We start from the raw sequence: 17,160 nt of genomic DNA, 5'->3' as shown, positions 1-17,160 counted from the left end.
CACACCCTACACATCTCATATACTGTATGTAATATAAAGGTACATTACATAAAGATCCAGAAACATACAGTAACTATTTTAAGAACTCTACCTCCACCTGCTGGTGGATCTGTTATGATAGTAGGCTAACCCCTGTTTCTCTGAATGAGACAAGGGCCTGGAACATGTTTTAAAGGCCTCATGCCTGTCTGTGGCTGATGATAACTTGTGTAACACATTGTCACTAATCCACTGTTATTACTTTGCACATGTATCTGTCCTCCAAAGTGGTTTCTCCATTTGCACAATTCAATTATGAATTACAGTTGGATCATTTTAATAAAGAATGTTAAGGCTGAATATAGTTTACCCCAAATGCCAAACGATGCTCCCATTTTGCATAATATAGTCCAGTGTTTGCAAATATTCCCAATATTGGAATTTGACACAATCCTTCCTTTGAAACTGAATTATTTCAGATCGTTAATGTGATCACATGCTGTGGTTAAGCAAATCTATTGCCCCTTGTTTGTTATTTTGCTATCAAATGTTTGAAGTATGGAGCGTTCTCAGTGCCTTAAAATTCGCAAAGCTTTTGTTGAGCAACAATAATTTGTATGCATTGTTATGTTATAGCCTATATCTCATTCACAATCACAGAGATGTGCACAGGATAGTACAGTATCTTGGTGACAGTATCCTGCTCAGTATTAGACCAACTATTGACCAATTATTTTGAAATTGTATTTTGTGCCCATCTCTGCTCTCTACATCTCTTGGTAGGTTGGTGCCAGGGACATGTTGGGTGGGATCTGACACAACCTAGGGGTGGGCAATTATTTTTTCCATGGGGCCACATGAACAACAGAAAATAGGGCCGGGCCAAAAGGCAGTGCTCCCCGCAAGATGTGCTCCCCCAAACTAAACACACAGCTTTACCCCCGACTTCAATATATAAATACTTAGCAGACCATTTTTTGTTAAAAACCCGGCATCAACATTCGGCATCGACTTTTCTTTTTTTAGCCACTTTAGCCATTTTTGATGGGTAACGTAAGGCAGGTTGTCTTGACGTGTGACCAGTCTGACTACCTGCTTGTTATCGAGACAACATCCAATGATCACGCACACATGTTGATATATGTACGTGAATAAAAAACTTCAAAATAAAATAAATGCAGCTTTAGTCCATGCATGAGGTAAAATTTTAAAATGAGTTGATTTTGTAATTTGCCATTAACCCTACAAGGGCCGGTCAGTGCCGCACAATGCCCAGGTCTGGCCTAGGTGTTTGGACTCCCATTCCTTTTGCCACACTGGTGCTGATTGGATGGCAAAGTCAGCTGGTGTGGTGTTCTTCCAAATTGGTCGTCCAGATTTTAAAATCTAAGCTCTTGAAGATGGAAGTCGAGCCGTAGGTGTGTTGAGGATGTCTTAATGGATCGGTAGATTGGGGATAGTCTTTAACCTTTTGAATTAGAAGTTCCTTATTGGAGGATATTGGGTCCTGTCAAGGGCAGGGGCATTCTTCAGTTTAAGTCCACTCAGATGGATGTTTCATCACATCATGTTAGTTCTCTCTTCTCTGGCAGCATTTCTGGCAGCATTTGCATTGTGGAGATGGATACACTGGCTTGGATTTTAGGCACCATAGGTCTTCATTGAGCACCTGTTCCACTGGATCGAAGGCCCGTGCTTGGAATGCCAAACAGATGTCAACTTGATGAATAGAATACACACAGTCAGGAACACAATGGAAACTGTTAATAAAGTGATGTTAGTTATTGCATGCACAGCTAATATGAATAAAATTATCAATCTTACATTTTTCATAATCAGATCAGTTTTATCATTCTTAACTTTTATTATAGGCTACGTACCGGCATACTTCATACATGTGTTTATTGTTCAAGTAGGAGGCTAAATTGGTATTGGATGCCCAATATTAAATACCCAGTAGAGGTCTCTAAACTTTTCATACTAGATTTTTTCCCATGCTTATTTTTTGCTATAGTTTCAGACATTCAGATAGACAGAATTCATTCATTCATTCATTCATTCAGGGGCCGGGCACATGAATTGTTGTAGTGCAACAGTCCAGATAAAGATGGAGTGGAGACTGATGTAGCTCTTGTATTGATTATGGGAACCTCAACCAATAAGAACCAAATAAGTGGTTTGAATTGAATGTATAATTGCACAAATAAAACTCCAAACTTTGGCGTCAGCTGTTTGAGTCTTTGCTAGATCCCTTTGCTGTTGCATGATCAGAATGAAAGATCTGTGAGCATGGGACTGATAGGTATTTTGTTATGAATTATGATACATAATTATATGATTCATTTATTAGGTTATATTCTGTGATCTACTGTCTGAACTTACAGTGTAGGAGACCATGTTTTGGTTGTACTGTAAATTCAGGCTAGTGGATTACAGGTCATGGTGACTGTGGTTACCCTGACTACGAAATCATGTTTTGGTTATAGTGTATCTCTGTCTTCTTGTTTTGATGGGAAGGAATCAATGAGTCCCTCGATCTAACTGTCATAATCTGTATTCCTTATATACTGTATGTTAACTTCCATCTTTGGAAGACTTAAGAGAGAATTAGCAAGCTGCCACTAGGATGGTATGCTCACTGTTTTGTCTCTTTGTCTGACTCTCTCTCTTCAATACAGCAATTTATTGATTGTCCTTTGGCTCATCTCTGTCTTATTTTGGTTATGGATTTATCTATATCCATATTTATTTAAGTTATTAATACATTATTCCATCAGGGACCAAGTCAAACATGTGGGGGAATGAATGGGAACCCATGCTGCTTTAGCACTTTTAAGTGGAAAAACAATGGCATTGCGATTTGCGACTGCCTGCAAATAGTATTTTCAATTGAGTCAAATCTAACTTTCTGCTAATTTAAATAGTACTGTTAACAGTCATTACAGAACAACCACTGCAAACGAAGCATTGCGTGGTAAACAAGTTTAACAACACAGACTCAGTAATTTAAAGCCAACTAGAGCCTTGAAACTGCGTGACTCGTGATTGGCTGTCCTTGGCGCATGCGCAGTGTGCCGTCCGTAAATAGACGATCTACAAGCTCACCACACTATGAGCGACCGTCGCGACACAACGCGTTGCGAGCTTGTAGATCGCATATTTTCGGCGCGCGACACAGTAGTACGACCAGTACTACTATTGAAAAAGTACTCACACATGTTTTACTCTGGGTAGAAGTATCATTTATCAATATACTTACAGGTAATGTCCGGAATTCTACATTTATTTGAGTAAAAGTACAAAGTAACATTTTGAACATTTTGAATAGCGACACATTATGAGCTTGTAGATCGGCTATTTTCAATAACATTTTAAATGGTTATAATGTAGACTCTGTTTTGTAATAATAATAATAATCCAAATCTACATAGTATATCAGTAACCTTTTCAAATAAATGTAGTGACAAAAACCAAAAATATTATTGAACTCAAGTCTCCATGGTGTGTCATCAATAGGGGGGGGGGGGGGGGGGGGGGGGGAAACATTTTGGGGGTGAACTACTCCTTTAAGTACAGTACTTGAGTAAATGTACTCACAGTTTCTTTCCAGCACTGCTGGTATTGTGAAGCAAGCGCTTCCACACTGAACAGTCCCAGAAGTTGAACTCCAGTGAAGTTTGAGAGAAGGAACAGGGAGTTCAGTTCACTATGAAAGTCAATGGAAAGGTGCAACAGTGTGATGAGGTAGTTGCACGGAAAAGTAGTCAATCTTTTTGGAAAATATACTGAAGGCTGCGACTGCGAGTCCACTCCGTTTACCCCTATTCTCTCGAAAACTGTGAGTTTTACACACACACTTCACACTTCAGTACGTTTTCTTTCAGTTTGTTTTTAGTTTTCTTTTTGTCGTCTACTGTTTATTTAGTAAGTTAATGCCGTTGTGCAGGGGGTCGTAAGAATTGGGAGCCATAAAACGAGTTATTAATTTAGTTTTTATTTATTTTATTTGTTTAGCCAAAGCCTTGTTGGTGCAGCTTTTGAAGTGCAGTTTTAACAGCGAAGTGTATATATATATATATATATATATATATATACATATACACTAAATATATAAATGTATACATTTTTCTTTCAAGTCATTTAGGGTTCTTTTCAGTTGGTTCATTCTCATGCACTCCGTCTCCAACGAGCGACATGGAAGGAGGAGAAGATAAAAAAAACATAGCCAAAGGCTGAGTGCTGTGAAATGCTTCTGTAAAGCCGAGACGTAAACTTTGTGTCAACTTTTCTTTCATTCCCATTTCTCATACTCCCGGCTGCAGGCTTTGTTTGGGTAAACTCTGTACTATAAAGTTGCAGTCAGGAAAGCCCTCCCTGCGGAGGCTGTTGTCTGCTCTGGCAGCGTTCCACACGAGAAATGAAAATGAATCTCAGTCAGACAATGAACCATAATGTTTCTGCACACATATAGTCGAATGCATTTGCATGGAAAAGTTGTAGCAAAGCCACTTTTAGACTCGTTAGTGTTGCGGGGTGGTTGTGTAGTCTACCTACAGTGCTACTTGACACTGTAAGTAGGTAAGAATTATGCATTTTACTTTATTTCTTTATTTTATTTTTATTTATTTTTTTATTTACCAAAGGAAGCCCTCAGTGTGTTGCCTCTGGAAACAAATGTTCTTTTTTGGATGTTTGTTTCAGGCAAAGAGGAGCCAGCAGAGGCAAAGTCCATTGATAGGACTCATGGTTAACTTACTATAGCTGCAGAGTGCAGACTTGACCTAATTCAGCACACTTTTGTTGTGAAGCCAAGTGTTCACTTGTCTCTTTATACTCTTGGAGTCCTTTTTTGTCTGGGTTGGTTGGTTGATTGATTGAAGACTTTATTAGAAGTTTGCATAGGTAGGCCTACAGTTTCATGACAGTACAGTTCACTGGTACAAGGTCAACTAAAAGGATTAACACCTCACAGTACAATAATTCAGCACACTTTTGTTGTGAAGCCGAGTGTTCACTTGCCTCTTTATACTCTTGGAGGCCTATTTTGTCTGGATTGGTTGGTTGATTGATTGAAGACTTTATTAGAAGTTTGCATAGGTAGGCCTACAGTTTCATGACAGTACAGTTCACTGGTACAAGGTCAACTAAAAGGATAAACACCTCAAGAAAGCTTTTGGGCTTCTTTCAATTGGGGTCCTTTTTTAAACTCATATTTTACATTGAATGACAGACAAATACAAGTTGTACTGGCTGTTACATTCAGTATGTAACTGGTTGTTACATTCCATAAAAAAATACTTGTATATATGTGTATTTTGTATTGTTATTTGCTTTTGCATATTTATTGAAGTGATGTGATAGGTTAGTGGACAATTTGATTGCATATATTGTTTCAACATAAGTGGCACACATTGTTCCTGAATTGATTGATTTTGTCCTTTCCTTTCTATGAAGAAAGGAAGGAAGAAAAATATGTTTTGTCATTTTCATTGCATTCAGAGTGTGAGCACTTTTCTGGGAAATGGGCACATAATGACTTAAAAGGAAGACATTTTTCAAGCATCTTCCAGGAAATGCTTCCTGACAGAACAAAAAGAAGGTCATCTTTTTCACTGGGGAAGTGGTTGCTTCAGCTCTATTCAAATGTCTTCACAACTGATTCTAGGCAAACTTCTAAATGTATTTCTCATATGCTGATATAGGGTACATGTAGCTTCATTTTACAGTGGCAAATGAGGAGTTAAGCGTTTCGGTTTTAAAGTTCATGGTCGAGATGATGGTTCTCTTCTCAGAGCCTGATAGCAAAAGCAATGTGAACGTTGTCACTTTTGCCATGATATTATGATCTCAAACAGACCATCTTGCCATTTTCTGCTGGCTGGGATGTGCTGTTACTCAATTCTTCCAGTCCCCTGTTCACCATAAAGTCCCCCTCTCCACCCCCAGTTCTCCTCTAATGTGTTTTTGGCCACGATTTGGCTCAGCCACGTGGAAGAAAAACTGCAGTACCTTGGGATCAGTAACCATCCACTACCATGTGACTATAAAGAACAAAGAGTTGTTTGTGTTTGGAGTCTATGAGTGGGGCCACGACTACCACTGTGGGAAATGGCCTACTAGTTTAAGTCTAGGCTGACGTCTCTCACTCCAAGCAGAGCTGACCTGTGGCTCCAGCCAAGAACAAAACGTCATCTTGGCCATCCTTCAGGGGGGGTGGGGGAGTGTAAACAAAAGCATGGCGTGTGTAAGAGGTTGGGTTGGTATCCAGATGGGATTGATTTGTGATTTCCAAAAGTCTCATTTGCCCACAGTCCTTCCCCCTGCTGCATTCAGCTTTTGTTCCATGTGCTAATTATATCCTTCTAATTTATGTAGTTAACCAATAAACTAAACTAATGTCATTTTAGCCAGCCGAGACAGTTGTCAAATATTCATAGCAAGCCAATATATTTTTATTCCAGACATATGAGTAACTCTGTATTGTCTCCCTACCATATCTCTTGAATGAGAGACAATTGTGTTGGCCATTGAACCTTTCCAGGCACATCTGTACCACAGCTGGACCTAAAAGGCTACTGTGTGTGTGTGTGTGTGTGTGTGTGTGTGTGTGTGTGTGTGTGTGTGTGTGTGTGTGTGTGTGTGTGTGTGTGTGTGTGTGTGTGTGTGTGTGTGTGTGTGTGTGTGTGTGTGTGTGTGTGTGTGTGTGTGTGTGTGTGTGTGTGCGCGTTCGTTCAGACAGACAGACAACACAGCCCTATTTTCTTTTCGAATGAGTATCCCACCCCCTCCATACCTCTACATCAGCTAGAGGTCAAGGAAAACTTCAACCCTAGGCCAACTCACATAGTTCACCCCAAAAAGTAACTTTTTTTTCTCCACCAGCCGAAAGGCATGGGGAGAGTATGTTTTCCCCTCTGTGCGTCCGTGCGTGCGTGCGTCCCTCCAGTTTGTTACCAGCTAATCTCCGGCGCCGTTGCCCTGGTCGCTGCCAAACTGAGCACACACACTCAGAACCTCTGCCCCACATTTTTCACATGGCCCAGGCCGCCAGTTCTAGCGCCATCATGAGGCCGATGTTTACAAAACACATTTCTGTACGCTACTCGTAGAGATTTTGTCCACAAATCATGCAAATCGGTAGACGGTATCTCTACAGTCATGTGATCAACATGGATCTGTCCGATTTTCCATATTCCATCCTGATTGGCTACAATTGGCTCAAATTTCTCAAATCAGCCTCATGGTGGCGCTATAACAGGCCAATTTGTGTTTTTACCTTTTACTCCACCGATAAGTGGAAAACTTTGTATGCGCAATCTCTAGAGGCTAAGGATAAACCTTTGCCCTGCATTTTTCACATTTGCATTTTATAGCGCCACCAGGAGGACAACTTATGTAAAACACATTCTTTGCTATTACTCCATCAGATTTTCTCCAACAATCACGCAAATCAGTACACAGTATCTCTATAGTCATGTGATCAAGAGCGATCCATCTGATATTTCATATTCCATCCTAATTTGGCTAATATTGGCTTCCAAAGTTTGCAGGATTGCTCAGTTTTTGAACAAAATGTGTCAAATCATCAACGCAGCTTGCGATTTCCGTGACATTTGCCACATACATTCCCACTAGGTCAAGGAACAAATGTTACCCTTTTCACATTGGACTGATACAGCGCCACCAGCAGGTAGACTTTAGCAAAACACATTTTTGGAATGCCTCAAATCATACATGCAGCGTCCGATTGCCATGAAAGGTCTAAGATTGGCAAAGAACACATGTCACCCTTTTTACAATGGCCTACATTGACTATAGCACCACCAGGACGCCTGGCCTGGTGGAGACCTGTGCTCGGAAGAGCACTGCTTCTAGTTTTCTATCAATTACTTGCCCCATGGAGACTTGAATTCATGGATAATTGTTTGTTTTTGTCGAATTCCTAAGCCAATAATTTGATGACCAGCAGTGGTTCCCTATGGAGACAAAAGCACCTGCTTTGTTCCCTATGGAGAGACAAAGCGCCTCCTAAAATTATTGGTTTAGGAATGCGACGAAAACAAAAAATGTATTCACGTCTGCATGGGGTGAGTAATCAGTGGAAAATCTTTCATTTTGGGGGTGAACTATGACTTTAAAGCCCAAGTTATACTCCGTCACATGACACTAACCATGTTAGCTTGGAAATTAGTTATTTTCGAGGGGGCGGTTTCTCTTTTTCATATAATTGGCCTGTATAAAAATAGGCCTATGCATTCTGCCAACAGTGTTTAAATGTGCCATGGTATTACTGGCACATTTGTTATTCTCAGTGACATACTGCACTCTTGTTTTGATGTCACAAGGCTATAATATGTATTCCTAATGTGTTTCATTGCTTGGAATGATTCCCAGTGCGTTACTTGGCTGCCCGAGATACAGCAGAATATTCATAATCTCTAGATAATCAAAGTATCAAACCACTGAAGTATTGGACGGAACACTACAGAAACACATCATTTTCTAAATCCAAAATGAGCATGCCCCCATGTTTAATTTGTAGCTGTAAAGTATCTAGTTCTATGTATTGACCATTTAACTCCACACACAATTGCACTGAATACATTTTGACCTTGTGGCATGCAGTTATTTACAATTACAATTTTGGCATTTAGCAGCCGCTCTCATTCAGAGCGCCTTACAAAGTGCAAGATCTGAATAAGCGACATGAACATGCATGTTTCAATCTGAATGTCAGATCTTTTGGATGAATGTGCCTCTAGTGCAGTGGTTCTCAACCTGTGGGTTGGGACCCCCAGGGGGGTCCCCAAATAATTTTTGGGGGGTCCCCAGATGATTAACTTAAGGTGAAACATTGTTTCACTCAAGTACAAACCAACAAAGTTTAAGTGTATAGAGGGTATCTGCACATTTCTAAAGTGACAATTTAAGGACTTTTTAATACCTCTAAATGTCAAACCTTGTCCAAATTTTCAAACATTAGAGGCAGAAATGATGAAAATAGCTGATTTACATGCTTGCGTTGTGAGAATGTAGATTTGCTATTTTCACAATAGAATGGTGTTATACAAAACTAATTTACTATTTCCTCGACTCTTAGTGCTCGTCAGGGTGGGGGGGGGGGGGGGGGGTCCTCAGTTAAAATATGATTATTTTGGGGGTCGCGGCCTGAAAATGTTGAGAACCACTGCTCTAGTGGGATTTGAAGCAGGGAGGGAAAGGAAGGGAGTAGGGTCACAGTGTCACAGAGGTCAGAGAGATGTCAGTTCCTGGTACCACTGTGAGGTTTGTGAAGGAGAGAACCTGCTGAGGAATGTCTGTAGGACTCCCTCCTATCCTACAATAGGGCTGGGCAATGAACCCAAAATGTATCGAAAAACCCAACATTTCAAACCTCTCACCGACTTGATCTCGCTCATGTCGGTTAATCGAATAATCGACTTACCAGGTTTTTGGAAAAATATATCTTTCAATTTCTTCTTTCTTAATCCTTTACGAGTCAGCTCGAGTTATTCCTTTACGAGTCGACATGAAAATACTATAATAGTTTTTTATAAACTACTTAATCAATTAGTCTGATTAACCACTTAAAGAACAACTTTGTTTTTTTTTACAACAAGCGTTCATATTTTAGGTTGTAAAAAGAAAGATGAGTGTTAAAATGTTCATTTACTGCTTTCTATCATTTTAGTGATTTTAATGATTTTGATTTCAGTGGGTGAATTTCTTGCATGTATGCAAGTGGCTAAATTTGTCTTTAGACACAAAAAGCCCATTCCCAAGATGCACCACAATCTTTCATGGGCAGATGTGACTTATGGGGGCTAGTATTGTTACTGTAAATAGTAATAAAGAAATCAAGCTTATTGTGTCTAAAAATACATATTTAGCTACTTGTACGCATGCCCCCACCTATACTGAAACCAGTAAGACTCCCTAATCGGGAGACAAGCGACCGTCAGGTCGCATACACAAACTTTAGAAGGCAATCGTAGCCAATCAGGAGGGAATATGGGAAATGGGACAGATCCATGTTGATGACATGACTTTAGAGATACTGTGTACCGCTTTGTGTGATTCTAGGCCAAAATCTGTAGGAGCAGTGTCCAAAAATGTGTTTTGTAATAATCGGCCATGTGAGAAATCAGGGCTGGAGGTTGTGAGTTGCCATCCAAGGAGTGTGTGTGTGCAAAGTTTGGCATGGATAGGGGCAACGGTTCCGGAGATAAGAGTAGTAAAGATAGAAAGCAGTGAATGAAAACATTTTAACACTCATCTTTCCTTTCTCTAATTACAATCTAAAATATGAACCCTTGTTGTAAAAAAAAATCACACCCGTGTGAACTGAGCGGTGGATTCTGTGCGTGTGTGTGTGTGTGTGTGCGTGCGTGCGTGCGTGCGTGCGTGCGTGCGAGTGTGCCTTGCCTGTTCTGGCTTGGCCTGAACAACAGCGCCCCTCCCTTAACATGTGTGGTCAGAAAAGGTACTACACCACAGGCTACATACAGACCCACCCACCCACATACATACATACATACATACAAACAAACAAACAAACATACATACCTACACACACGGCCACGCTATGGAGACGGTGTGACCACCGCTCAAAAACTAAGTTGTCCTGTGCAAACTAGAAGATCATCAAGCTTGCAATGCGTCGTGAGCTTGTAGATACACTATTTCTACTACTACGATTAGTTCGATTAAATGTTGCATCTGTACAGACTTTGTCAGAGAACTATGAGGGCAGTCTAAAAAGGTGTATAAAATAAAATAATAAAATAATAGTTCGTTAATTCATTGTTCATAAAAGTTTGAAATAACCGTGATATTGATTTGAAGTCCTATCGTCCTGCTCTCTCCTATATCATACTGGTATTGCCATTGCAGACATTGCTCAGCATTTCAATGCAAACGGTGGTTAGGTCTGTCTGGAGGATACAGTAAGTCTGTCATTGATGGGAAATTAAGTGGGGAATGTCTTTAGTCAGACCAGCTTTCTACTTGTACAAGGCCTGGTTTTGTGAGTTTGAAAGAAATGTAAGAAAACAAGAATACAATTACTGTGTTAAAAATGTTTTATACAATTTTCATCACTTTATTGCCCCCCTCTGATTTCATTAGTGTTTGTTTTGAAGTGGATAATATGGCACATTGCAAATTGCATTAACAATGAATACCCGATCACATGATGACCTTTAAGATTTCATTTTATGAAATCCGAAAACTCACATGAGACTCATTATCCTCCACTGCTTAATGTAACTTAGTACTGCTGCAATCCTGAACAGGGCTCCCTTGTGAACGAGATCTTGTATCTCAATGGGACTCACCTGTATAAATAAACGTTAAAAAAAAAGAGAACTTGAATCACATGATAGGATGGGGGCAAGGGTTAGAGGACAAGTCATAATAACAAAGACGGGCAACACGTGAATACAAAATAAAATTAAAAATACAACGCATAAACATTTTTTACGCGTTATGATCTGCTGAAACCTTTCTGCTGAACAGCTCCGTGGACGACACACTACTGATCAATGTAAACTAAGTAGTGACTAATACTAATAGTAAAATGGTAAATGGTGAATTTATATAGCGCCTTTATCCAAGGCGATTTACGAGATTGTGCATTTGACATTACATTCATCCATTCAACACACACATTCATCATACACAGATGGATGGCGTAGGTCCTACGTCATCCAGGACCTACGCTTTTTCAACCACTGTGCCTGGGGACCTTTGGTGTGCCCCTGAGAAGGGTCAAGTGTGCCCTTTGAAACTGCTTGAAAGCCAGCATTGTATTTATTATTTTAAAAATGATTTAAACTAGTGAAAACAGCCGATCTACAAGCACACAACGCCTCGCGGTGGGAGGCGTTGTGTGCTTGTAGATCTGCTGTTTTCACTACTGTTGTGTGACAGCTTTGTATGATGAAGCAGGGCTTTACTTTGCCAAGAAACGTACAAATTTGAAACTTGGAGATACTTGGAGATACAAGACAGTGACGATATTTACACCCCCGTATTATGTTGGTGTGTCCATGGATTCTTGGGACATGAAAAGTGTGCCCATGCAGAAAAAAGGTTGAGAAACACTGGCGTAGGAAACCATGCAAGGCACCAACCTGCTCACCGGGAGCAACTTGGGGTTCAGAGTCTTGCTCAGGGATTCTTCAACACTAACTCTGGGGGAGCCCGGGATCGAACTGGGAACCCTTCGGCAAGTCTACCCCTGAGCCACTGCCGCCCCTGTAGTAGTAGTAGTAGTATTCACATGGGAAGAGGTTGAATGTTTAGGTTCTTTAAAAAAAATGTGTTGCTTTATGGAGTGGCCAAGAGTTGGGTTTCTCCCACAGTCTGAGACAGGCAGCTGACCAAATACAGCACCTACCCTGGTGTAAGTGAAGGATAGCTTGCCGTCATACTACGGAAATACCTTTGAGAGGAAATGTATTAGTCTTAAGATCCCTGTGGCTCTGCTCCACCCCTATATCTTTGTGCCAGCTGCTAAACATAATTGCTGAGCAGTGTGTCTTATGTTCAAGCGTCATAGATAGGCTATTTTCTGGAATGTTCATTGAACAATAGTTTTTGTGTTATTTTTTTTAAAGGGCAGAATTTCCATTTAGTACTGTGTAGTGTAGAGCTCTATAATGGAGGGATTGTTTCATGTGCTGATGCATAACTTTGGATGCAATTCATGATGGTTGGCAACAATAATGACAGTTTTATTCAGGTAGTGCCAATTAAGTGTGACTATATTTTGGTGGAAACCTTATCCAGTGTTACTCTATGGGTCTGCAATTGAAATAGGGCCACAGAGCACTCAAAGACCCTTGTGTTGTCAAGAGCCCCCCCCTCCCGCTAAGATGGAGGCCAGTGGTTTAGTTATAGACTCTGGGGGGGTAAAGGACCCGTAAGGGGTAAGTGTCCATTTGGTTTGACACTCGCTGAGTCAACCACTTAAACCCTCTATACTTAGTAAATTAATACTTCTACCACTTTTTGTGGTCACATGTTCAGATACTGGATTCTGATTGGCTTAAAACATTGGTAAATCAGTCAGCAACCTTGAGTTGGCTCATGGACCCCGCCCACTGTTGTGTTGCAGTTGTATAACTAAATAACCTTGCAAGTTACAACTGTGTTTTCTTTCATTTATATGGTAGAAGTGGAAGAAGCAATTTACCATTCGAGGGTCGTGGGTTGTTGGCTGATTTACCACTGTTTCAGGGTTGTGGCACTTTTCGCCTCATGCCACAACCCTGAAACGGTGGTAAATCAGCCAACAACCCACTCCCTCTCATGGTAAATGGCTTACTTCGTTGATCAGGGTTGCCGCTGTACTTGGTCTGCTCTTTTCCCCCTCCACATCAAATCCCTTTGCCGAAAATGGGCGATCTACAAGTTGCGAGCTACTTCGCGTAGTGCCACGTTGCGACGCGTTGTGAGCTTGAAGATCTGCTATTTTCGGCAAACGTTCCCCCCAGAATACGCATTTCACCCAAGTCCCTGCCCCACATACCATGAGACCTGCAGCTCTGGACAACTAGAGTCTGTTAGTGTGTGTTGTTAGTTTCTAATGGGTACTAACAAGATATCTTTGTTTTGTTTTTTCTCCTGCAGACCAAGCAAGGCCTTTTTTTTCCAACTCCATCTCGTGACAGTTTGTTTTTTTAAAACCAGATCTTAGTTGAGGTGATAAGTGATGTGTGTGGTCAATTTAGGTATGCCTGAATCTAAACGAGAAGCATGTGATATCTGTTTGAATTCAGCCGTCAAGAGAGATAGCTCATTGCCATTGCTCAGGTTTGTTATGGAAGTTTGAGATTCCAAGCATGCCATTGCTACAAGTCCTGAGACCCCTTGGAGAATAGCACCATTATTGCAGATATGAGCCCACCCTCCACCCCCTATGACTGGCTGCATGCCCTCCGGAAATAAGCCCTGTGCTGGAGCTGCAGTTGGTAGAAATTAGGCTACCTCTCAAATTACCGGTTTCTTTGACAAACCCCATGGTAGATTTTATTATTTATTTATATAAAAAAAAGAAAGGCAAGATATGAGCCTACAAAAACACAATTATCATCTTCCCTTTTTGTACATGTAATGAACAGCTTATTGTATACTTATTTATACACGTCTGTACAGTGAGTTTGTTGAGACAGTTTCTCAATATCGTGATTGGGTTGGGACCATAAGAGACCAAAATGGACCCTTACAAGTCTGTAACTCGGAGAGTGACCAAGTGCACATTTGTACACTCTCAGCATTAAATAAACAATAAGGATTTTACAGTGTAGACTGTATATTCAAATAATAAAATATATATATCAAATGGGTGTCCATGGCTGAATGTATATCAAACTGGGAGTCCAAGCTAGAAGGTTGAGAATCATTGAAGTAAGCTGAAGGAAGAAGATTGTAAATTGTGAAGTTTACTGACTACTGACCTACAGACCTAGATTTCCTCTAGTAATAGCCTGGTAATGGGGCATCACTTATAACCTCAATAAAGCTTCTGTGGTCTTTGTTGAGTGTCTAGCCTGAAATGGGGCAGATTACTTTGTTTACTTTGGGTTGTTGAGTTAAGGGAGGAACAGCATTTAAAACTAGACCAGGTCAACCTGGTTGTGCCAGACCCCGGTTCTGCCAACCCTCTGGGCCTATAAATTTAATGGTACATTTATAGGCTGTCTGTCCCTTTATAGGTTGTCTGTCCCTCCCTCATGTCATCATCATTTGTGACATCATTGTGACCAAATATGGAGAAAAGAGGGAGGGACAGACCGACAGACAAAGCCTTTTGCTTTGTCTGTCGGTCTGTCCCTCCCTCATGTCATTGTGATGACATGAAGGCTTTGTCTGTCGGTCTATCCCTCCCTCATGTCATCATCATGTCATCATCATGACCATCTATGGAGAAAACCCGGACAGACCGACATTTGCTTATGTAGGCCTACCCATTTCATGGGTCTGGCAAACATCTTATAAGGCTACCATGCTGTTTTGTGGACCCCACAAAACCTTTTGATAAAAGCATACTTATAAACAAAAACAGATGGAGCAACGTAATTTTATTACTGTGCTTGCAGTGGATTTTAATTACAGCTGATTATGCACAGCTTGGAGGTGCATTGATGTCTCACGGGAGTTTTACTTGAATTTTGTTTTTATATATGCACAGAAGTAAGTCCTGTTATTCTCATTAAACCCTCAAGGATTGTACGTCATTCAGTTAGTCTGGTAGAGGAGATTCTGGTCTTCTGCTTTCCCTCCCCTGCTGTTCACTAAACTACTTATTACTCTTTCAGATCCGTTGAGAAGATGATGTCCGATGCCAGCGAAATGTTGGCAGCCGCCTTGGAACAAATGGATGGCATCATAGCAGGTAACTATAGTATGCTTTGGCATCAAATCCAGCCTATAGCATATTTAAGTGGACACAGCATACCATGGTGTTGAGTGAATCACATCTGGAAAGCATTGTGTTAGAAGGCAATCATAAGTCCGGCAGATTGTAAACAATGTTTCCTTCACACAACTTGACCACTGTCAACCCAACCTAAAATAAATCGAGGCAGGCTCACAATGGGTCGCGTTGTGAGCCTGTAGATCTTGTCTATTTGCGCTATATTTGAAAATAGGGCTTAAGTAGTTAATGCAGTTCTCTTGAAGATGCACACAGCAGCATTATGGAATAATACTTGTGCTCAAATGGTGCTGACGTGCTGAGAGCATTCCTCTGCCATGAGAAATAAAGCAAGTTTTCCATTGTCCCATGGACACTGCTCCTACAGATGTTGCCCTAAAATCACGAAAATCACTACACAGTATGTCTACACTCATGTCATCAACATGGCTCAGGCAGATTTTGGAAAAACACATTTTTGCCCTATTTGTGGAGATAAGTGACCTACGGTCGCTTATCTCCCGATTAGGGAGTCTTACTGGTGATTATTCAAGCTCTGCGTATGGGATTTTGGAATATCGCATTTTGGAATATGCGCACGCACACACAAACAGTCACAGACACATACGCATTTAGGGAACGTTTGGGTCTGACTCCATGCTTTGCAGATGAGCCGAACAGGCAGTTTGTTTTGATTGTCCCCACTTTTCCGCTGATGTGTGTAATTATAGCACTGACCTTTCCAATGGGAAAGAGATGGCTGATCACATGACATCCTCCTGATCACATGACACCCCCTCCCATTAAGCCTGACTCCCTCCATGCACTCCGTTGCTACATTTAGATATTTATTTAGCTCTCTTCTCCAGTGGTGTAAAGTAACTAAGTACATTTACTCAAGTACTGTACTGCAAATGCAATGCAGTATTGCAAACTGGAGTATTTCCAGTTTGCAATACTTTTACTTCTACTCCACTATATCTCAGAGACAAATATTGTACTTTTGCTACACTACACTACAAGTATTTGTAGTGGAGTAAGATTTTGTAGATTTTGATTATTATTTCGATTTTGATTATTATTATAAAACATACAGTAACCACTTCAGCGAGTTCAGCCCTACTGTATACATTTCGGCCATTTGAAAATAGCCCATCTACAAGCTCACGATGCGACGCATTGTGAGCTTTTAGGTCTGCTATTTTCATCTTTATACGTAAAAACTTGAAATGGGACATTCTAACGAGTACTTTCTACTTTTGGTACTTTTAAGTACATTCAAGTAATTTTTTATTCTGGATTTAAGGTGGTTGCACACTGCACTGCGTGTTTTTGTTGCGTTTTGGAAATCCGAAAGCCGTAGGCCAGGGAGAGAGAGAGGAAAGAGAGAGAGAGCAAGGGACTCAGTGCGACAGCTGCGAAAATCGGGAAAAATCAACCAACCCTTGTCCGAAAATAAATACGAAACGGGCGGCAGTGTGCAAACGTGATTGACATAACGTGAGGTCGATTTTTTTATTCACGCACTCCGAAATTCACTCCGATATTCGGCCCGGAAAACGCAGCAGTGTGCAAAGACCTTTAGGGTGCACACACACACTAAATACCTATGAGAGTGGATTCTCCATTCCGCCAATGCATTTCGATGGGAATGGAGAGCGGTTTCATGCCAGTAGAGGATCTCTGCAAAATAAAACGCTCCATTCTCATTGAAATGCATTGGCGGAATGGGGAATCCACTCTCATAGGTAATTTGGTGT

The 17,160-nt window shown here is 40.8% G+C and overlaps 1 protein-coding gene across 2 annotated transcripts in view; it reads left to right on the top strand.

Moving 5' to 3' along the window:
* Nucleotides 1–3,646: 3,646 nt before the first annotated feature.
* ppfibp1a (PPFIA binding protein 1a) overlaps nt 3,647–17,160 on the top strand; it is a 48,454-nt gene continuing 34,940 nt past the window's right edge. For both annotated transcript variants that reach the window (XM_080753992.1, XM_080753991.1), the window contains exons 1-2: nt 3,647–3,817; nt 15,303–15,379. In XM_080753992.1, the coding sequence (XP_080610118.1) occupies nt 15,316–15,379 (64 nt within the window). In that variant the 5' untranslated portion in view covers nt 3,647–3,817; nt 15,303–15,315. The remainder of the gene's footprint in view (nt 3,818–15,302; nt 15,380–17,160) is intronic.

Source organism: Nannobrachium achirus (assembly GCF_963921795.1).
Source record: "Nannobrachium achirus genome assembly, chromosome: 23".
Lineage (NCBI taxonomy): Eukaryota > Metazoa > Chordata > Actinopteri > Myctophiformes > Myctophidae > Nannobrachium > Nannobrachium achirus.
Note: the sequence above shows the minus strand (reverse complement) of the source record. Positions and strands in the feature narration are given on the sequence as shown.